General features: G+C 35.4%; 1 protein-coding gene across 10 annotated transcripts in view; it reads left to right on the plus strand.

Moving 5' to 3' along the window:
• The window catches only part of LOC5574644 (cytochrome b561), a 74932-nt gene extending 51348 nt beyond the window's left edge, over window positions 1-23584 (plus strand). For 8 of the 10 annotated variants that reach the window (XM_021844209.1, XM_021844210.1, XM_021844212.1 and 5 more), the window contains 4 exons: window positions 6127-6347; window positions 6414-6636; window positions 6696-6845; window positions 12464-13571. In XM_021844209.1, the coding sequence (XP_021699901.1) occupies window positions 6127-6347; window positions 6414-6636; window positions 6696-6845; window positions 12464-12611 (742 nt within the window). In that variant the 3' untranslated portion in view covers window positions 12612-13571. Of the gene's footprint in view, window positions 1-6126; window positions 6348-6413; window positions 6637-6695; window positions 6846-12463; window positions 13572-18373; window positions 19595-22991 lie in introns of those variants that run through there. The other 2 variants (XR_002500358.1, XR_002500357.1) reach the window with 2 other exon arrangements.
• The last annotated feature ends 887 nt before the right edge of the window (window positions 23585-24471 follow it).

The following is a 24471-nucleotide window of genomic DNA, read 5'->3' on the forward strand; positions in this document are numbered from 1 at the left end:
GTAAGGTTTCAGAGGAATTGCGCCAACGCTTAAAGCTGGTACAACTATTTCCCTTCAATAAAAGTTTATAGCATCGGTTGGATAATTGCTGGGAATTAGCATTTTGAAAATTGTAGATTTGTCCTGACATTTTATGGGGCTCAGTTTTGCCTAACAATCTGATCTAATAACTCATATGTGTGACAGAATTCCATGATATTGAGATCACTATTTTGAGACCATAAACGTCCTTTACAATTTTGCTACAACATGATCCTCAAAATACTGTATGTATACGTTGAAATGTTATTGGCCTAATATCAGGTTCAATAACATCCCTGTGCGACAAAATTCCGTTTCCTTCAGACCATCGTTAGTAAATCCTAAACACATACACCCTAAACGCAACTCTAAATGTCCTCCATAACGTAGTAGGAAACATAATCTTCAAAAAGATCATAGTATACAAATTTAACCCAAAAACTAAGTACCGTAGCTCTACAGATTTTAAGTCCACCATTCGTAACCTATTATGGTCTTCTACAAATTTCTGAAACAAGATTCTCAAAATACTTCATTGAAAGTTTCGAATAATTTTGCCCATTTATCCAATTCATTAACTCCACTGTGTTATTAAATTTCAGCAAGTTCTGACAACCATAAACGTCTGCTTGTCTATTTCGCCGAAAGCATACTTTTCAAAGTACCGTTTTGATTCATATTACGGACAGCTTCAAATTCCGGACACTCTCGTTTGTATGGGAAACATTTCACACGAAATGTTTCAATTCTCGCCGTCCTAAAGTTCTCATTTTCGAGGCTCGTTTTATTAGGTTTTTTTCCATAAATATCATTGCAAATTTTGTAATGCCCAACTACCTTAGACGTCTCTTAAGTGGTTGAACGATTTCAATTGTTGATTTGACTGTTCCATTAATGATTATCATGAGCTGTCCGTAATTCGAATCAAAGCGTCCGGAATATGAGGCAAAAGTGAGGGAGCGTCCGGAATAAGAATCATGAAAAGGCCACACATTTTGATTTATTTAAAATTATTCAAGTTGCGGACGCGTATTCTTTACCCACCATCCAAAAGTTAAGGGCTTCCGACGAACGATAACGCTAAAAAATCATACAGAATGATTTATTTTGTATGGTCCAAGCCAGGTTATACTTCACTGAGGCCTTAAGTGTCCGTAATATGAATCAAAACGGTACATCGTTGGAAAGTTTGTATAATTTTATTTTACAATCAAATTCAATCAAAATTGTGTCAAAATTCAAGATTATTCGCCCCGCTATTCGAAGGTACTGTACCGGAAACATTCTCAAAAAATCACAGAAACTGCTAAATAGTAATTAAGTCAAATTTCTATGGTGACCCCAATTGCCATCTATACTTTTACTAATCACAACGTCCTCAAAATGCTTCACAAAACCGATAATTAATTTTGGCCAGTATCGGGTCAAATTACTCCACTGTGAGGCAAAATGTCGAATGTATTAAACAAAAAACAATACTAGATATACTTTTTTTCGTAAACCTGAAAGCAACATTACCGATTTTGCCAATAAAAAAAAAAGATTTTTGCGTAACGCGACACCATTTGCAGAACCCAGTTGAAAAACGAACGTAACGCGGCGCGCATAAAATGAAATCAATGAGATTCAGAAATTTTCCTGTCTATTCGCGTCTACGAAGGTAATTACCACAGTTGACCCTATGCGTGAAGCTCCGATTATTTTACATGGCAAAGCATAGGAAGTCAATTTTCAAATGCTTCTAAAAATTTCAAAACACTTTTTAATTAAATTCTGTTAAGTGTACGGGGTTAGTCTATTGATCAACTATAGAATCAGCAGCATATTGAGAAAAAAAAATATATAACTCAAAATTATATGCCTATAATGTAGCCCATTAAAAGTATATCAACATATACTGAAAAGATTTTAAATAACTACTGTAGTTAATTTTATATGAGCATTTGAAATTTCGCTTCCTATACCTTTCCGGGTAAAATTTCGAATAGAAGATTTTTGCAAATGATGGTAATAAATAGGTGGATATGCGTCGCAAACGGTTCTATCGATCGATGACTGATTCATAGAACAATAGAACTTTTTCATCTAGTGGTAAAGGGACGCACTTATGTATAATTTTATGTAATATGAATTCAAATTGTATTTCTATATTTTATAGATACAGTGAAGCTTGTTATAATGACATTGCAAGGGACCATTGCAACAGAGAAAAGTCGTTACACAGAATAGTTAGTTTTCAAGGAACAGAAAAATGTCGCTATAGAGAGCTTTTGTCGTTATAAAAGTTGTCGTTAAACGAGCTTCTTCTTGCAAAAATACTAAAAACAATAAATATTTAAAGAATAACAAACATCGCCATCATAGTAAAATATGTAATCATTTTTATATTTGAAAACTTTATTCAGATTATTCATGAGAACAAACCAATATCAAATTTTGCCATAATAGCTCATTTTAGTATTTGTATTTTAGATTCAAAAAGCAAGTTTTTTTAGCAGGAAAGCTAAAAGTTTATTTTTTAATCATGCTAAATTTAGATATTATTGCAATTTTAGGGAAAACTTTCCGTTTTACGGTTCAACGAAAAGCTACCGCAGCTGTCACATCACTGATTTGCACTGGTAAATCATCAGTAGGCTTCAATGATACCTTGGATACCGTCTTGATGATTGTTGTTTGTTGCTATTTTTCATAGCGTTTTCTCTTTCAAGCATACTATGATTGAATTTTTGCTTCAATGATGGGATGATTTCGAAGCCTGCGGTAGAACTTTGACAGCTGCGGTAGAACTCTGCGGCTACCGCAAACTGGAAAATTTTCCTAACAACCGTAATAAAGTCAAAGAACTAAAATAACCGTTATTTTGATCTACTCGTGAATAGCTTATTTAGTTATTATTTTGTTATCAATATCAAAATAATAACATATGTTGTTATTTACGGTTGCCTATATTTTTGCTATTATTTTGTTATTACAATGGCAAAATATGTTATGATTTAGTTTTTATGACATACAAACTCAGTTATTATTTTTGTTGGTGGGGATTGCTCATCAAACCTTCCGGTCCGCCTCATAGTTACGTACTATTTGGTGCTGGGTGTAGTTCTTGTTTTTCCAGCTGTATTGAAAAGCATGAGCCATAGTCTTTGGCATACTATCGGATCTATCTTTAGCAGAAAAGAACCGAAATGTCTATCGACGACCGGTGATTGCTAGCAGATATAGTGGAGAGCTTGTCTTGAAACGTTCATCGCTTCAAGCTAGTTGAAAAACTGAATACACTGATTGCCTGTCGATCAGAGCCGAACTAGGCATAGATCGTATACATACATCTGAATCTACATGTCTCCGATGTATTACATCGTTCCAGGTGGGAGTTATCTGATATGTGAATATGGTACCATAACAGAATTTTCCATCTGAACGAAGTGATAAATCATAATATTCCGCAAACTGTATCACACATCTACAGAATGTATTGCGTGAAGTTAAGACACAGCAGAGTATTGGGTACATAGGACCAAGTCCCTGCCGGGTGGCGCGAAACTGATGAGCGATAGACAATAGAATCAACAACACTGCCATAAGGGATAGTAAGCATGTGACTATTGTCGAAACTATGATTAGGAGGCAAATCAACATCCCAAGATCAAATTTTTGTTACAACCCAATGTAGGTATTATTAAATTAGGCTGTAGAAAATGATAAATATCTGATCACTTAGGAACCTTGCAACAGGTAATAAATGCTCGTAGTCTGTTTTCTTCGAATACACATGTATAAATTGTTAAAATTGCCGAATCATACACGGAATTTGTTAAACGGATCATGAAATTAGGACTGAAATCATAATGATGATAGATTATCAACTTTCCTTTCGTCTTGTTATTTGTTACCGTTAGAATCACCAAACTGATTGGTTTCCCACTACTTACACCAATACAACAGCACGAAAACTGAAGTATTATAATCGCGCGTTGGAACTTTCAATATCCATATATTACATCAATAGTGAATTCTTGTATGTAGTCAGTATAAATAACAGAATTATCAACTTCTTGAACATTCTTTAACTGAAAACAGGATGCTTGTTTTATCAAACATGCTCAATCTGCACCTAAAATCTCGGATCCAAATAGTTTTCTAAATAAAAATTGTGTCTAAATAAAACGTGTAGGCCAACAAAACATAATTGAGTAGGAGTTTACAAGTTACTTAGCACATGAAAAGCAGTTTAAATTAATCTATTACTAGATCAACACTAATGCTCACATTTTTATATTCTCATTTCATCATGGTCCTCATTGCTCGAGCGGAGACGAACACCCTGGAGATGGAAAAAATCGACAGCGCTACGATAAGGAAACGTAACAGATGAGAAACTATCGATACATTTATCAATTATAAAACCCCGTTTTAATGTTAACACTTTGTTTCTTTTTTTTTTTTTTTTTTTTTCTGTTTTTTTCGTTTCAGCAATCAAATAACCTAACCAACTCTACTATCTTTTCATTTCTTCTTCGTTATACTTATAGTCCTTCTGGCACTGAACCGAGTGGTGCGCCTTCCGCTTTCTTACTGGTGCTATTTTTCCTGTACATTTGGCATAGTGTCGGAGGTGGTGTACTGTATTTGCTATACAACGCGCTACTTTCGATATTGTGCTTGGCGTGTGGGGAAGCAGTACTAGTGGTGAAGCGGAGGGCGCCATTCGGTTTAGTGCCAGAGGGACTATATCTATTTAATGTATCTGAAGCTTGTGGGACCGCTTTAATTCCGGCGCCTGCTTGTGGAAGATCCCGGTGTGCTAAACGGTATAGGACATGTTAACGGGGGAGGCTTGGTAGGTCCTCACCCAGCCCGTGTCTAGATGGGCGGATAATTGTCTGCCAGGGTGTGGATTGAGCAATTACAAATTACAATTACAATACAAACTCAGTTATTATTTTTGTTATTTTATCTCTTATTTCAAACAAACAAAGAACAAATTTTGCTATTCAAACATTCTATTTTAATGGTAAATTTTGTTATTCTTTTGCTATTTTCCTCTACCCGGGATATGCCCAGGGAAGTCAAGGAAATTTCCAATACGAAAAGATCCTGGACTGACCGGGAATCGAACCCAGACACCTTCAGTATGGCTTTGCTTTGTAGCCACGGACTCTAACCACTCGGCTAAGGAAAGCCCCTAACGAACTTCTACTGTATTATTTTTAGTTCTGGATTTGAAGATGAATTGTATCATGGATATAGTTGAATGTGCCTAGCAACAACAAGAATAAAAAATGAAGAAAGAAAATGGAAATAGAAATTCGATCGGTAATTTAAAAAAAAGAATTTTAGTTCATGAACAATGTATGAAACTCAGATACAATTTATGAAACTCAGATACAATTTATGAAACTCAGGAGAATGTGATTTGTAATTTATTCTGAAAATAAATAGATTAATGCTTAAGGTTCCACACAACAAAATATAATTTAATCAATTAAAAGAAAAGGAGAGATGTAGTAGGCTAAAATTGATCAACTTCTGTAAAGTAGGCCAGGCTAGGATTGTGCACTCAGTAATTAAAGTCCCCTTTTAATTAATGCTACAACCTGTAAAAATTCTGAACTGCTACGGCAAATAAAATGTAATATGTTGTTAACAAAATGTTAATAAATGCTTAATTTACCAAATTTAGGATGATAGTGTTGCTTAACACAGAACACCTAGATATAAGAAATAAATGTGATGTTTGGAATGATACCAATTAAAAATTTAAAAAATAAATTGAGGAGGGTGTAAACAATCAGTAAAAATGCTGTGAATTCGGAGAAATGGTACATTCGGGAAAATGGAATTAATAGTCATGGCATATGGCATTGGGGTAATGGGGTAGAATTATTCGTCATGTATTACAGATTCAAAATAATTACCCTGCTTGTGTCTGAAGTTCCCTGAGAATTCCTGTTTTTTTTTTTCATTTTGAATTAAATTCCCTGATGGATCCAGGTTAGACACCCTGAGTAGCAATAGTAATCTAAAACACTGCACAAGACTTTACACTTTAATATCAATAATGAAAAACTATCTAACTTTGAAATTGTTTTAATTTTACAGACGCTATGACGACGACGACGATCGAGTATGGGACTGTGGAGCATGGTTCGAATATATTCTAGTAGTTGTAGTATCTTCGATACTGCTCATCGCCGCATCTGTACTGACCATTTTCTGGGTGATATACTATCGAAGAGGCTTCAACATGGACGATCCAAAGCTACAATTTAATCTACATCCCGTTTTGATGGTTGGCGGTTACATCACACTTTCCGGATTTTGTAAACTCCATCTGATCATTGCAACTCAGTTCTTTTCTCGCTAATGTTCCATCTCTCTAATTACAGCCATTTTACTATACCGCATTTGCCGTTGCTGTTCACATTTGATCGTAAAATTGTGTCACACATTTTTCCATGCTTGCTCCATTCCGTGCATCGTTATCGGATTCCTTGCCGTTTGGGACTCTCACAACCAGACTCAAACACCCAACTTTTATTCATTGCATTCATGGCTCGGTTGCATCACAATGGGATTGTTTGCTCTACAGTTTGTCCTGGGATTTTTCAGGTATTTAGTATTTTAAATGAAAAATTTCAGTATCCTAACTTTTCAATACAAAATTTCAGTTTTCTCATTCTACTGTGTTGTGAGAACGCAACTTATAAGTTCCGATCGACTATGGTACCGATCCATGCAAGTTTTGGAGTAGCCACATTCATGTTGGCCGTTGCCACAGCAGTTACTGGTTTGACACAAAAGGCACATTTCGAGTTAGGGTAAGTTTTTCCATACTTTCTAAAAGCAGAGAAGCGAGGGACAGTACGAAAGCTTCCGCTGCTAAGCGTGTTGAAAAAAATGTGGTGGTAAAACGCAAATTTGAATGGGTTGTGAAATTAAATTGTACTCCTTTTGTCAATTTAGAAGCTGGTAATTTTTTTTTTCATACAATAACAGTTGTAATCGATAATAATTTACCATCTTGTTTCAACTTATCAAGATTTTTCTCAGTGAAAAAAAAATAATATATTGATATTTACGCTCCTTTCAACATACGGAACGTTCTTATTATTTGATGAACAGATTTAAATGGAATTACAAAGTCGTTATTCTATCACACAACTTTTTATATGAATTTTTGAAAACAATTTTCAAGATGATTGTTAATCCTCATTCTAACAGCAATCTTTCTGACTATACTGTGCGGAAATAAGTAAAATTGTTGTTCTCTTTTTCTTTAACCATAATATTATCAAACTTGTTAGCTTTTTAGACGTTTGGTCAATAACTGGATTACTCCCGTATAAAAGTTTGGGGCCACCTTATAAAATATACAAAAGTGTTTTGTTCATATCTCTGTGATTACATATCTAATTAAAACTTTGTATGCCTAATTCAAAATACATTCGCAAGGCAATTTATCACACTTCGTAGGTATTTTGACAAACATATGTTTTTCAAATTTTGTTTACTAAATGATTACTTAGAGCCCATTCACAAATTTCATAGCGCTAAAGGGGCCGGGTGGGGCCCTCAAATTGTTACAGTTGATACAAAATTCGCAAAATATTCGTACAAAATGCGTTACGAAACCATTTGTGGTGAATTTTGTGACATTTTCCAAAAATTACACTGAAAAAAATATGGTTTACTTTCTCAGATCAACCAAAATCTTCAATCAATGCGACTCTAAATGCGTAAAAAGCATTAGAAAAATTTTGGCGAATAAATCTGAAAATTATTGAAATTCAACCAAACAATTTCATTTTTCGTCAAAAATTTGGGGTTACCACTTAGTATGATGTAGTTTGGGATCACCTACGACACATGCAAAACCATTTTAACTACTAGGTAGTAATTCATCAATCTTATGGTCGCTTCTTTCACACGACCATAGCCCAACCTCCTCGATGCATGTGACAGAATCAGGGACATTAAATAACATGAACGGCTTGCGACACTGACGAAACGAGTCTTTTCACTGTCACTAGTCGATGCTATATTTCATGTGCTCACTTCGTCAAGTCGCAATGACGAAGCTCTCACGAGAGCAATTTTAATGTTGTTTTGCTATTAGAGTTTGTATCTGATTTTGTAGAATTTCGGGAAGTAAATGTGTTTGATACTTTCAGTGAATATCATTTCATGATTCCAGCGCAGGGATTGAATCCTGGGAAAATTGAGAGAATCTCTCGCGTATCGCTCTCTGTAACTATCATAACATGCTGCACATTATGAGAGACTGTTTATCGTATACTGCTACAACTTCGATCAGATTGGGGGATAGTAGTGCATGATAAAACCCCTCTAAACATGCTACAAACCTGGGGACACTATTGCTATTGGAAGTTCGTGGATTGTTTATCGTGCCAGTAAAGAAAAACCCCTATCCCCAACGGTAAACAAGCGAGAAAAATTGATTTTATCATCGCTCTCTCTTTGGGGCTCTCGCTCACTGCTTCCATTTATCAGACTTGTTACACCTTGCGATACAATGACGATCGTGGACCGCAACAGATGGGATGTTTTTCTTTGCTTGCTTTGATCGTGCTTCATACTCAAATGAGAGCGAATTCTGCAATGCCTGTTCCAGCGGTATAAATAGGGTAAACAATATATTTGGACCTCTATCCATTTTGGATCCTCTGGGTCATTTTCAACAAATTACCCCGTTTAAATCAAAAGAGCAACTCAATCTGCATTTTATTTTGGTAGATAGGACTGTAGCACGCTTCCATCAACCGTTCGCGCATGGAAAATGTTTTTATTATGACTAAAATTAATTAAATTCAATCGGCTCATACAGTATTTTAGGCTATGTCTCCAACCGAGTGTGAACACCAAAGGTCCGATATATATACTTTGTAGGTCCAATATGCATTGGGGTGTCCAAAATAATGAAAAACAGTGCTGTACAATTCCATCATTGTTGACGTATTTTGGACTGTACATTAGGTCGTCCCTTATTTTTCGAAAATGCGAAATGTTATAAGTTCGTCATTGTAAAGTGCTCGTTTTGGTAAGAAAAAAATCAGGTAAAAATTTGAAGTCCGTACGTGGACGCTAAGTGGTCCCCCAACGACCCTAAAGGTATTCGGTGTAGATGACCCCCGTGCTCGCTGCTCTAGTGTACGCAACAGGAGTACGAAAAGCCACTAGTTACAAATTGTTCTGCGCGCGTCGATAATCAACATAGAAGTTTGTTTTCTTTGAGATGATTCAAATATTACGTGACGTAAAAATTGCCAAGGGGTCTCAACCTTCCCTCCCTCACGTAACAGCTTTTGTATGAAAAATTCAAATTTTTTGTATGGACCGTAACACTACCTACTGTACATTACCATGTGATTATTTTTATCTCAAAGAAGAAACTATTCTCTACATTTTGGCATATTCATTGACTTGGTTATGCAGTGCAATAAATGATATGGGACGAAAACCCAAAATCGTTTCCTTAAGGGGTCCAAAATATGACCGTCACCCTGACAATTATACCAGATCTCGCTGAGTATAATTGAGAGAGCCTCTCAATGTTAGATATGTCCTTTTGAAACGTTGAGCGCGAGATAATGAACTAAAAATAGTCAAGTTTGAGTCTCCGCCACAGGCGTCAGCGACGGAAAAATGAAAGAGAATTAGGAGAAAATCTCGCCGTCCGATGACACCCTCTATTTATATTGACGCTTTCCAGCCCTGGACAGAATGTACAGGTCATTATCAATTTCCCAGGTCCCAGAAGAACGTGCCCAAAGCAGCTTTCAACTGCGGAAAAATGCGTAAATCTTGTCGAAGCAGTAGAGTGTAGTTACAAATTACTGACATTAGAATGTCCCAAAATTTCATCTTGTCAGAAAACTTAAGGGCTCAACCTTCAAATGGTAGCTAAGAATGTTACAATTAAATGTTTGTATATGAGAAACTCTGAGAAATGACGGTTAGAGGTTGCCCCGTAGGAATTTTTTGAAAAAAGTCCGATTTTCGTGAGTTATGTCAAACAAATACTTCGAACTCAGCAAAATTTCGTGAAACTCAAAGTTTTTATATTTTTTTTGTAAATCATTTGTGGTCCAAGCTATCTGAGAAAATCATTTACTGTATATTTTCTCGAAAATGTTGTACACTGATTTGTTGAATGTTCGAAAATCATTATTTTTTCAGAACATATTTATTTTATATCATAAAAAGTGGGTATCCAACTTAACGCTATAATTATTTTTTACTTACTAAAATATGGGAAATTTTGAAAGGAAAAAATGAAGACATCATAACGCTAGTTTTATGCGTTTTGGAGTTATTCGAGATTTACTGCGGGCAGAAAAGCAACTTTTTTGAATATCATACAATCATACCTCTTCCTAGAATTTATAGAAAGTTATGGAAGATTCCGGGATTACCTACAGTATCGGATATATAAAATGCACCAAAGCCGTTTTCTATAGAAAATTGCATTTTCGTCGTTTCTCAATCGAGTTTCTTTTTCTATGACGAAATATAAATTACCTCAATTTTTTAAGCCTTTTGAAATAAATGTGTTGGAACTATTAAACCATAAGTTACAAAAAGGTTAAATTTTAACAAAAAAAAAGCAAATTTCAACCTGTTTATAACTTTTAAATGGATTCCGGGAGAGCCTTTATTTAATATATATTATATTATAACGTTATTCGAAAAGATAAAGAGGTTTTGTGCATTTTTGAAAAAGATTTCATTAGAATATCACTCAAAGGGGTTTTTCCCTCTTTCAAAATTCGTAAGTTAAAATAAATAAATAACTTTTAAATCAATGGTTTCACACAACTTTTTCAATTGTTATCGAAACGATATGTAGCCACAAACATTAAATTGTTCTCCAATAAAGCTGGCTAATATATTTGACGTAGCTATAAAAAAACGTCTTCCTTTCATCAAAGATGTTGCCAAATTTATAGTCAAGAACTGAACATGAAAGACATCAACATTTATTCGATACATCAAGAATTCACAAGAAATTTGTTGGGAATGGGGGGATGGAATGGGAATTCTTCCAATATCACCGTAAACCTGCAGAAATCCTTAAGAAATCTCTTCAGGGGTCTCATTAGGATTTTTTCACAGATCAACAACTAGTCAAATTTTTAATATAGTTTGCTTTATCAAGAATCAGTATAATCAGTAACTCCAGAAAACCACGAACAAAATTCTCAATGAATCTGTCCTGGAAACCACTTTTTCTTCTTTCTGGCGTTACGTCCCCACTGGGACAAAGCCTGCTTCTCAGCTTAGTGTTCTTATGAGCACTTCCACAGTTTTTAACTGAGAGCTTTCTTTGCCAATTGACCATTTTTGCATTTGTATATCGTGTGGCAGGAACGATGATACTCTATGCCCTGGGAGTCGAGAATGTTTCCAACCCGAAAAGATCCTCGACTGGTGGGATTCGTACCCACGACCCTCAGCTTGGTCTAGCTGAATAGCTGCGCGTTTACCGCTACGGCTATCTGGGCCCCGGAAACCACTTTCATCTCACAAAAAAAATTGTCAAATATTTTTTTTGGATAAGATCAGCTTTTTACTAACCTCTGCTAGTCTATTAGGAATATCAGAAATATCAGCCAATGATTTTTATAAAATCCACTGGCAATCTACTAACAACCGTTTCAGAGATCTTTCAAATAACCGGTCAATTATCGTCTCGATCCCGGCTAGGATTCCTGCAAAGATCTCATTAAAAAATGTTCATGAGTTATAATAAAAGTTATAATAAAAACTATCAAGTATCTCACCTTGTCAGGAATCCTCAAGTATATTCTAAGAATTTGTAGAAGAAGTTCTTATGACCAAAGTAACCAAATCTAACTCGCCCTGCGTGCTAATATAGGGCTATTTTACAAATGACATTACCTATATTTACCGTACAATTGCCCTATAAGCCCAAACAATGTTTTAACGTCTTTTTTTTTAAACTTGAACGAGATGCCCTCAAGTTTGTTTCTAAACCCTGGAGATGGCCATAAATTGTATGATTGCAAATCATATTCAGTCTACGATTTACGATGAGCAAATAATATGAAAATAATACCTCCATGAGTCAATTTTGAGCACAGCTGAATATATTTACAAATGTTTACAATTCGTCATGTTCAATATGAAACTCGCAGATAAGGACCTGAAAGCAAAAGTGTGTAAGCTTTGTTGTAGTCCATTGCTTTAAGCTTAGTATACTAAAAAAATCTTCTATTTTCGATTTTTTTTAAATGTTTAAGTGATTTTTCTTATGTTCGTTTGATTTTTTTTCTATGTAGTGCGAAATTATGAAATAACTTCAAGACTATCTCAAAAGTAGATGTTTAAAATCCCATATAACAACACATAAGACTAATATTTTTTTCTATTTTTCAATGATATATTTTTTCAATAGGGAAAGTTACCAACAAACCATCGAAGAGGGAATCATCATAAACTCGATCGGAGTGGTTCTAACAGGTCTTGGTATAATCATTCCATTCGCCGTAAGACGTTCAAATTCTCCAGCCAACTGCAAGGTTTATGTCACCGAACGCATATAAGCACGCATATGAATCGATCTTTACATCAAAGATTACTTGCAATATAAGAAATTCATTTTGTTAGGTATGAGTGTTATTTAAATAATAAGATAAATTTAAATGTAAGGCATATGTTTAGAAGCTGTTTTGTTCCATTTATAAATCATTGTTTTCAAGGTAGTGCTACCTTTCCTCAAATGACATATCCCAAGCAGCCCATTTACTTGAAATATATGCTATGAACTCTAATTTATTTTGTTGGATAGCTTATAATGTTTAATAATTAAAAAAATGGACAAATGTATCTTTCTTTGCTCATAATTCTTCCATTTAGCATTTTGTCTTTAAGGTCCAAACGCAATGATTGCGGAACGGCGGCGTAAACAAAACAGGTTCATCTAGTAATCCTTTATAAGAGAGATTCGCGGAAGCTGACATTTCTATCAAAGTGTGAGCCAATCGAGCAGCAAGAGTTGTCAAAGCGTGAGCCAAACGAACATGCGTTATGTTTGTTTTGAACTTTTCTTGAGAAGTAATGTAATCCGCTTGAAATAATTTCGGTGAAAGTTGCTTTGCACAGAGCAAAAAGTATGAAGTATTTCTCTTTTTTTAATGTTTGTCAATGAGATATTCAGTTGTTGATTTTGTTTGCTGCTTATTAGTTTGGAAATGTAGCTCAATGATCGATAACGAAACACAACACACTTTTTAGCAATGAGGAAGTCATGTCCGTGTTACAATATTATTCTCGATGCCGAGCAAACTCAGCACTGCTGGTCCGTTGCCAAATCATTCAATTTTACTTCCGCTTATCTCTCATATAAAGGATAATTTACAAGTGAACAAGCATGTCGCAACTTATGATGGCCGAACTTTCGCATCCGTTGTCGTTCCGTTTTAATCATTAGTGAGTTAATGGTACTTTAAATGCAATCATTTTCTGACTTGTTACGCTATATACAAATGTAATTCGAAATAAAGTAATCATAAACCACTATGTGGAAATATTTGAAGGTCCTTTTAGTATTAATAGAACGTAATAGTTCATTTCACGGCGAAATTCTCTCTCTTTCGTTCTTCAACAAAACTTGAAAACAACGGCGCCTGTACCTGACAACTTTGACAGGTACTAGCATCGTTGTTCTAAAATTTCCCAATGGTCTAATCCACCGGTGTACTAAATTCACTCGGTCGAAGAATTTTGACACTTGAGCGGGGCACGCTCCCGTATGATCCCCACGTGATCTGGACCCGCTCTAGTGTCAAAATTCTTCGACCGAGTCAGTTTAGTACACCAGTGGATAAGACCATGGAACAATTGAACGATGCACGAGTTCACTAATTTGACGTTTGAGCGGTGCCAAAATTTCACTGGTTTCCATGGCCACTTGAATAACACGGTACCGCTTAAACGTCAAATAGTGAACTCGTGCATTGGTCCATAGGAGATGACGTTTTGGGTGATGAAGCATTTGGGAAAGAGTAGCACAAATTTTTGTTATGTATTTATATTGATATATCAACTACACAACCGACCATACCACAAATATTGTAGATTTCAAAGCGTTCTAGCTGAAAAAAAAAACACTTGCATTATTGATCGTGTAATAGAAAATTTTTACGAATACATCTAAAAAGTCGAAATATTGTCGTCATTACATTATTCCACCAAAACAAAAAACGTAGTGTGGCGCTCATAAGAACGAATAAACATATGTGTCTCAATCGAAAATCCAGGCTCATATATTCTAGCATATATAAGAGAAAATTAAAATATTAAAAACAGAGCATCCATTATTACGTGCCAAATATTTTAATTGATAGTTCAAGTTGTTTTTATGTACGTTGGTAATTTGAATTTGAAAAAAAATATTTACAAAATGCGAAATTGAACATTAAATAATGAGATGTAAACCATAATGAATAAAACAAAATTCACGTATAAAAATCTAAACATAAAACATGATATTCAAAACGATGTATGTTTATAAGCTCCAGCTATCATACCGTACATATATAAATAAGTGATTAAAACAAATCAAGTCGAATCGATTCAATCAACAAAATTGTATTGTCCAATATAACATCAAAATCTAACATTCTAACATCAGACGTCTTTAGTATCAGTTACTGAAAACCATCAATGGTTTCCATTGTTTCATAATTCAAAATTAACATTTCAGTTCACATTATAGCAGAACCAAACTCTACTTCGTCATACTTTCATATTACTGTTGGACTGCCATTTTTTCCAATATTATAATTATGTTCTCCTATACAAAGAATTAAACGCCATTTGATAAATAAAATCAATCTAAGCAAATATACTGGTAAATGGAAATGGTAGCCATCTCACACATGGAATCATGAATCAGAGTAAATGTGTTCATGTGCGAGAATTGAAAATATTTGGCTTTTGAAAAATACAAGAAAATTCCGAAGCGGAATCCCACCAAATTTTACACGGAATGTTCGGTGAGCAGTTTTCACACAAGCAGATTATTTGATAGATATTATATTGAATGGATAATTCAATAAGTCAATCCTAAATCTATAATCCAAATAAAAGGTAAAAATGTCGTAACCGTATTACAGCAATAAGAACTTGTCTCGATTGCAAATATACTAATTATGTTTTTAAACAAGAAAAATTAGGCTATCCCATTTAAATCATTGAGTAATGGAAAGACGGAGCATATGTAAAACCAAATTGTAGTTGCTTTTCTAAACACTTCAACATCAAACGTAAGTTGCAAAATTGAAGAAAGTAATCAAAAATAATAAATCAAAACAACATTATTCCACAAATTCAATAGTTTTGTTTCGATCAATGGAAAATCTAGAAGTCAACACCTGACATAGATGTTCGCATTCTGTGGAGCTTTTGTAAAAGTAAACATGGAAAATTTTATATAAAAAACTTAATAAAATTCCCACCTAACCATAAGTACATTTTAAAGAAATTTGTCATCAGCTCAATTTTGTAGCAGTCCATTAATCGAATCAACGAGAAACCGAATAAGAAACGTATGGAATATTGCAATCATTACAAAGGCGTAACTAAAGATTTCTTTTCCTTTGAAAGGTAGATCGGCAGATACATACGCTATAGTATTAGATGTCAAGCATAGTTTAATAAACAATATTGTAGTGAATTTTTTTTTATAATTTTACATACCTAGAACAAAAAAGAAACCTTCTCATAAAGATTAAGGACGTGTCATTGCACCTTCTTTAACTCCTCTACCGGCAGCTTCATTTTTACCGCTAAAAATATTCAAATCGTGATAACTTTTATGTTTTTCGATATTTTTGCACTATTTTTTCACGAGCTCTCAAAAATCTTTTCTAGTTTTAGAACATGAGTCGATATCGTTAATTGTTCATCTAGATCCAGAGACATTCCAAAATTCCTTGGGGGACCGATGCGCACCCATAACCCACGAAAATATTTCAGGCTACAGAATTTTTATCGTATTCGGATATTCACTCCTCGAAATAATACATTAAGGTGACACATCTCGGAATCATAACATGGAAGACACAATGGCCAGCTTGTGCCCCTACTCACGATTTCAAAGGCACTAATCTGCTAAAATAATGAACGTACAAAGTCAATCTTCTTATTTTAAGCTTTCTGTCAGTGCACAAAGCTGAAATAGAAATTGCACTGTAGTTTGATGCTTCTTTCGCGAGATTTGTGCCTTCAATGTTTTGGTACATTATTGAATTCTGATTCCAAGCTGTTTCACCTTAATGCGAGTATGTTGTGAAAAAATAAAGCAATTTGGGGTTTGAACGGGGTTGGTGGTCTGATGGCTACCGCTTCTGCTTCATAAGCAGAAGGTCATGGGTTCAATCCCAGGCCCGTCCCTTTTCTCGTACTTTGTAGTTGTATGTCTCTCACTTGCTTCTATCTTCCATTCTCAATCTATCACACTCAAACTATTCGTTCATAGCAAACGCTAGAACCAGAGACGGACAAGAAACCGTTTCCCTAACGCTTCCATTCTTCCACGCGCATGCCTTTCCTTACGCCTGATTCATAGGCAGTCTGCTAACCACAAAAGCAAACCTCTCTGCCAAGGCCTTTCCCCCAATCCATACACTCCCGCATGAACTGGCGTAGATACAGTGGTATATAGGTCTACGTGGGAGCCAGTATAATGCATCATCAATTCCTCCCCCTTCCCCACATTGGTCTGTATTCTGACGTGGCAGGCACCATTGTCGCCTAAAAATAGAAGATCACTTCTCGCGTAACATTACTAAAGGACCTATCTAACATTGAGAGGCTCTCTTTGTTTACTTTCTCTTTCATTAATAACTGAGTCACATTAATCTCTTCTGTTGCGTTTTTTGTATGAAACGCTAGTCGAGGAAATTGACTTTCGATCTATAGTGAAAAACTTCCCAAAATCTTTAGTGTTCCACTGTTATAATCGAAAGAGAACGAGAGAGGAGAGAATCTCTCATTTGTACATAGGTCCATTAGTAATGTTCCGCGAGACTTATACACTGAGGATGCCTGTTAGTGCCAAGCAGTTTTTCGGTTGCTTCCTTGTGTAAGTGCAGCTGATCTGGCAATACTGGAGTAGCATCCACGGGCGGCCAATCAAGCTCAAGCTCAAAAAATAAAGCAATTTGGTGCAGCTGTCTTTGAGTTATTAGCATTTATGTTTCTGGTACTACGCTGGACAAATAAAGATCTTGAAAACTCTTAAAAACCTTATATCGTAATTTTCAGATTTCTCCAAGAATACTGAACCGATTTGTATGATTATTTCAGAGTAGCTCCTTATTACCTAGCATTGTATAGCACACATTTTTTTTTTGATAAATTTACCAAAAACAAAATCAGTGTCCCATAATGAAAAGTAACCGCATATTTCCGCACCGTATAACACAGGCCTTCCTTAGTCGAGTGGTTAGTGTCCGCGACTACAAAGCAAAGCCATGCTGAAGGTGTCTGGGTTCGATTCCCGGTCGGTCCAGGATCTTTTCGTGAAGGAAATTTCCTTGACTACCCTGGGCATAGAGTATCGTCGTGCCTGCCACATGATATACGAATGTGAAAATGGCACTTTGGCAAAGAAAGCTCTCAGTTAATAACTGTGGAAGTGCGCATAAGAACACTAAGCTGAGAAGCAGGCTCTGTCCCAGTGAGGACGTAATGCCAAGAAGAAGAAGAAGAAGATAACACAGAAAATAAATTTTCTTGGAAAGATATAGTAGTGAAAAGCAAATTGTGAAAGTTTCATTACGATTTGACCATGTTCCAATCCGCTGGAATTTTTTGAATATTTGTATGGACAACGAGTTTGGAAACTTCACGGGCCATTTTCCCAATGCCTACTTTTTACAGATGGGACTGACTTGCGATTCACGGCAGTTCATGACATTTAATAGTAGTTTACGGAACAATTTGCAGAATGATGATTTTTACAGCACGAGTTGTAAATTTTGAACTTTTCTTGAAGAGTAATGTAATCCGCTTGAAATTATTTCGGTAAAAGTAATTTTGCATGAAGCAAAAAAATTAAATATTTTTCGTTTTTTAAATTTTTGTCAATGCGATTTTTAATTGTTGATTTTTTCGGCTGTTTATTAGTTTGAATATGTAGCTCACAGATCTATAACGAAACAAAATACACCTTTTAGCAATGAGGAAGTCATGTCTGTGTTACAATATTATTCTCGACGCCGAGCAAAATCAACACTGCTGGTCTGTTGCCAAATCATTCCATTTTACTTCCGCTTATCTCTCTATAAAGGATCACTAGGTTCATCCGGCTACTGGCTGATTTAAACTAGTGATCGTTTATAAGAGAGATACGCGTAAGCTAACATTTCTGTGAGCCAATCGAGCAGCAAGAGTTGTCAAAGCGTGAGCCAAACGAACATGCGTTATGTTTGTTTTGAACTTTTCTTGAGAAGTAATGTAATCCGCTTGAAATAATTTCGGTGAAAGTTGCTTTGCACAGAGCAAAAAGTATGAAGTATTTCTCTTTTTTTAATGTTTGTCAATGAGATATTCAGTTGTTGATTTTGTTTGCTGCTTATTAGTTTGGAAATGTAGCTCAATGATCGATAACGAAACACAACACACTTTTTAGCAATGAGGAAGTCATGTCCGTGTTACAATATTATTCTCGATGCCGAGCAAACTCAGCACTGCTGGTCCGTTGCCAAATCATTCAATTTTACTTCCGCTTATCTCTCATATAAAGGATAATTTACAAGTGAACAAGCATGTCGCAATTTATGATGGCCGAACTTTCGCATCCGTTGTCGTTCCGTTTTAATCATTAGTGAGTTAATGGTACTTTAAATGCAATCATTTTCTGACTTGTTACGCTATATACAAATGTAATTCGAAATAAAGTAATCATAAACCACTATGTGGAAATATTTGAAGGTCCTTTTAGTATTAATAGAACGTAATAGTTCATTTCACGGCGAAATTCTCTCTCTTTCGTTCTTCAACAAAACTTGAAAACAACGGCGCCTGTACCTGACAACTTTGACAGGTACTAGCATCGTTGTTCTAAAATTTCCCAATGGAACAATTGAACGATGCACGAGTTCACTAATTTGACGTTTGAGCGGTGTCAAAATTTCACTGGTTTCCATGGCCACTTGAATAACACGGTACCGCTTAAACGTCAAATAGTGAACTCGTGCATTGGTCCATAGGAGATGACGTTTTGGGTGATGAAGCATTTGGGAAAGAGTAGCACAAATTTTTGTTATGTATTTATATTGATATATCAACTACACAACCGACCATACCACAAATATTGTAGATTTCAAAGCGTTCTAGCTGAAAAAAAAACACTTGCACTATTGATCGTGTAATAGAAAATTTTTACGAATACATCTAAAAAGTCGAAATATTGTCGTCATTACATTATTCCACCAAAACAAAAAACGTAGTGTGGCGCTCATAAGAACGAATAAACATATGTGTCTCAATCGAAAATCCAGGCTCATATATTCTAGCATATATAAGAGAAAATTAAAATATTAAAAACAGAGCATCCATTATTACGTGCCAAATATTTTAATTGATAGTTCAACTCTACTTCGTCATACTTTCATATTACTGTTGGACTGCCATTTTTTCCAATATTATAATTATGTTCTCCTATACAAAGAATTAAACGCCATTTGATAAATAAAATCAATCTAAGCAAATATACTGGTAAATGGAAATGGTAGCCATCTCACACATGGAATCATGAATCAGAGTAAATGTGTTCATGTGCGAGAATTGAAAATATTTGGCTTTTGAAAAATACAAGAAAATTCCGAAGCGGAATCCCACCAAATTTTACACGGAATGTTCGGTGAGCAGTTTTCACACAAGCAGATTATTTGATAGATATTATATTGAATGGATAATTCAATAAGTCAATCCTAAATCTATAATCCAAATAAAAGGTAAAAATGTCGTAACCGTATTACAGCAATAAGAACTTGTCTCGATTGCAAATATACTAATTATGTTTTTAAACAAGAAAAATTAGGCTATCCCATTTAAATCATTGAGTAATGGAAAGACGGAGCATATGTAAAACCAAATTGTAGTTGCTTTTCTAAACACTTCAACATCAAACGTAAGTCGCAAAATTGAAGAAAGTAATCAAAAATAATAAATCAAAACAACATTATTCCACAAATTCAATAGTTTTGTTTCGATCAATGGAAAATCTAGAAGTCAACACCTGACATAGATGGTCGCATTCTGTGGAGCTTTTGTAAAAGTAAACATGGAAAATTTTATATAAAAAACTTAATAAAATTCCCACCTAACCATAAGTACATTTTAAAGAAATTTGTCATCAGCTCAATTTTGTAGCAGTCCATTAATCGAATCAACGAGAAACCGAATAAGAAACGTATGGAATATTGCAATCATTACAAAGGCGTAACTAAAGATTTCTTTTCCTTTGAAAGGTAGATCGGCAGATACATACGCTATAGTATTAGATGTCAAGCATAGTTTAATAAACAATATTGTAGTGAATTTTTTTTTATAATTTTACATACCTAGAACAAAAAAGAAACCTTCCCATAAAGATTAAGGACGTGTCATTGCACCTTCTTTAACTCCTCTACCGGCAGCTTCATTTTTACCGCTAAAAATATTCAAATCGTGATAACTTTTATGTTTTTCGATATTTTTGCACTATTTTTTCACGAGCTCTCAAAAATCTTTTCTAGTTTTAGAACATGAGTCGATATCGTTAATTGTTCATCTAGATCCAGAGACATTCCAAAATTCCTTGGGGGGCCGATGCGCACCCATAACCCACGAAAATATTTCAGGATACAGAATTTTTATCGTATTCGGATATTCACTCCTCGAAATAATACATTAAGGTGACACATCTCGGAATCATAACATGGAAGACACAATGGCCAGCTTATGCCCCTACTCACGATTTCAAAGGCACTAATCTGCTAAAATAATGAACGTACAAAGTCAATCTTCTTATTTTAAGCTTTCTGTCAGTGCACAAAGCTGAAATAGAAATTGCACTGTAGTTTGATGCTTCTTTCGCGAGATTTGTGCCTTCAATGTTTTGGTACATTATTGAATTCTGATTCCAAGCTGTTTCACCTTAATGCGAGTATGTTGTGAAAAAATAAAGCAATTTGGGGTTTGAACGGGGTTGGTGGTCTGATGGCTACCGCTTCTGCTTCATAAGCAGAAGGTCATGGGTTCAATCCCAGGCCCGTCCCTTTTCTCGTACTTTGTAGTTGTATGTCTCTCACTTGCTTCTATCTTCCATTCTCAATCTATCACACTCAAACTATTCGTTCATAGCAAACGCTAGAACCAGAGACGGACAAGAAACCGTTTCCCTAACGCTTCCATTCTTCCACGCGCATGCCTTTCCTTACGCCTGATTCATAGGCAGTCTGCTAACCACAAAAGCAAACCTCTCTGCCAAGGCCTTTCCCCCAATCCATACACTCCCGCATGAACTGGCGTAGATACAGTGGTATATAGGTCTACGTGGGAGCCAGTATAATGCATCATCAATTCCTCCCCCTTCCCCACATTGGTCTGTATTCTGACGTGGCAGGCACCATTGTCGCCTAAAAATAGAAGATCACTTATACACTGAGGATGCCTGTTAGTGCCAAGCAGTTTTTCGGTTGCTTCCTTGTGTAAGTGCAGCTGATCTGGCAATACTGGAGTAGCATCCACGGGCGGCCAATCAAGCTCAAGCTCAAAAAATAAAGCAATTTGGTGCAGCTGTCTTTGAGTTATTAGCATTTATGTTTCTGGTACTACGCTGGACAAATAAAGATCTTGAAAACTCTTAAAAACCTTATATCGTAATTTTCAGATTTCTCCAAGAATACTGAACCGATTTGTATGATTATTTCAGAGTAGCTCCTTATTACCTAGCATTGTATAGTACACATTTTTTTTTTGATAAATTTACCAAAAACAAAATCAGTGTCCCATAATGAAAAGTAACCGCATATTTCCGCACCGTATAACACAGGCCTTCCTTAGTCGAGTGGTTAGTGTCCGCGACTACAAAGCAAAGCCATGCTGAAGGTGTCTGGGCTCGATTCCCGGTCGGTCCAGGATCTTTTCGTGAAGGAAATTTCCTTGACTACCCTGGGCATAGAGTATCGTCGTGCCTGCCACATGATATACGAATGTGAAAATGGCACTTTGGCAAAGAAAGCTCTCAGTTAATAACTGTGGAAGTGCGCATAAGAACACTAAGCTGAGAAGCAGGCTCTGTCCCAGTGAGGACGTAATGCCAAGAAGAAGAAGAAGAAGAAGATAACACAGAAAATAAATTTTCTTGGAAAGATATAGTAGTGAAAAGCAAATTGTGAAAGTTTCATTACGATTTGACCATGTTCCAATCCGCTGGAATTTTTTGAATATTTGTATGGACAACGAGTTTGGAAACTTCACGGGCCATTTTCCCAATGCCTACTTTTTACAGATGGGACTGACTTGCGATTCACGGCAGTTCATGACATTTAATAGTAGTTTACGGAACAAGTTGCAGAATGATGATTTTTACAGCACGAGTTGTAAATTTTGAACTTTTCTTGAAGAGTAATGTAATCCGCTTGAAATTATTTCGGTAAAAGTAATTTTGCATGAAGCAAAAAAATTAAATATTTTTCGTTTTTTAAATTTTTGTCAATGCGATTTTTAATTGTTGATTTTTTCGGCTGTTTATTAGTTTGAATATGTAGCTCACAGATCTATAACGAAACAAAATACACCTTTTAGCAATGAGGAAGTCATGTCTGTGTTACAATATTATTCTCGACGCCGAGCAAAATCAACACTGCTGGTCTGTTGCCAAATCATTCCATTTTACTTCCGGTTATCTCTCTATAAAGGATCACTAGGTTCATCCGGCTACTGGCTGATTTAAACTAGTGATCGTTTATAAGAGAGATACGCGTAAGCTGACATTTCTGTGAGCCAATCGAGCAGCAAGAGTTGTCAAAGCGTGAGCCAAACGAACATGCGTTATGTTTGTTTTGAACTTTTCTTGAGAAGTAATGTAATCCGCTTGAAATAATTTCGGTGAAAGTTGCTTTGCACAGAGCAAAAAGTATGAAGTATTTCTCTTTTTTTAATGTTTGTCAATGAGATATTCAGTTGTTGATTTTGTTTGCTGCTTATTAGTTTGGAAATGTAGCTCAATGATCGATAACGAAACACAACACACTTTTTAGCAATGAGGAAGTCATGTCCGTGTTACAATATTATTCTCGATGCCGAGCAAACTCAGCACTGCTGGTCCGTTGCCAAATCATTCAATTTTACTTCCGCTTATCTCTCATATAAAGGATAATTTACAAGTGAACAAGCATGTCGCAATTTATGATGGCCGAACTTTCGCATCCGTTGTCGTTCCGTTTTAATCATTAGTGAGTTAATGGTACTTTAAATGCAATCATTTTCTGACTTGTTACGCTATATACAAATGTAATTCGAAATAAAGTAATCATAAACCACTATGTGGAAATATTTGAAGGTCCTTTTAGTATTAATAGAACGTAATAGTTCATTTCACGGCGAAATTCTCTCTCTTTCGTTCTTCAACAAAACTTGAAAACAACGGCGCCTGTACCTGACAACTTTGACAGGTACTAGCATCGTTGTTCTAAAATTTCCCAATGGAACAATGGATTAATGCACGAGTTCACTAATTGACGTTTGAGCGGTGCCGTGTTATTTATGTGACCATAGAAACGAGTGAATTCGGCACCACTCAAACGTCAAAATCATGAACCCGTGCATTGGTCCATTGAACGATGCACGAGTTCACTAATTTGACGTTTGAGCGGTGTCAAAATTTCACTGGTTTCCATGGCCACTTGAATAACACGGTACCGCTTAAACGTCAAATAGTGAACTCGTGCATTGGTCCATAGGAGATGACGTTTTGGGTGATGAAGCATTTGGGAAAGAGTAGCACAAATTTTTGTTATGTATTTATATTGATATATCAACTACACAACCGACCATACCACAAATATTGTAGATTTCAAAGCGTTCTAGCTGAAAAAAAACACTTGCATTATTGATCGTGTAATAGAAAATTTTTACGAATACATCTAAAAAGTCGAAATATTGTCGTCATTACATTATTCCACCAAAACAAAAAACGTAGTGTGGCGCTCATAAGAACGAATAAACATATGTGTCTCAATCGAAAATCCAGGCTCATATATTCTAGCATATATAAGAGAAAATTAAAATATTAAAAACAGAGCATCCATTATTACGTGCCAAATATTTTAATTGATAGTTCAAGTTGTTTTTATGTACGTTGGTAATTTGAATTTGAAAAAAAATATTTACAAAATGCGAAATTGA

The sequence above is a fragment of the Aedes aegypti genome, chromosome 2 (genome assembly GCF_002204515.2).
Source record: "Aedes aegypti strain LVP_AGWG chromosome 2, AaegL5.0 Primary Assembly, whole genome shotgun sequence".
NCBI classification, from domain to species: Eukaryota; Metazoa; Arthropoda; class Insecta; order Diptera; family Culicidae; genus Aedes; species Aedes aegypti.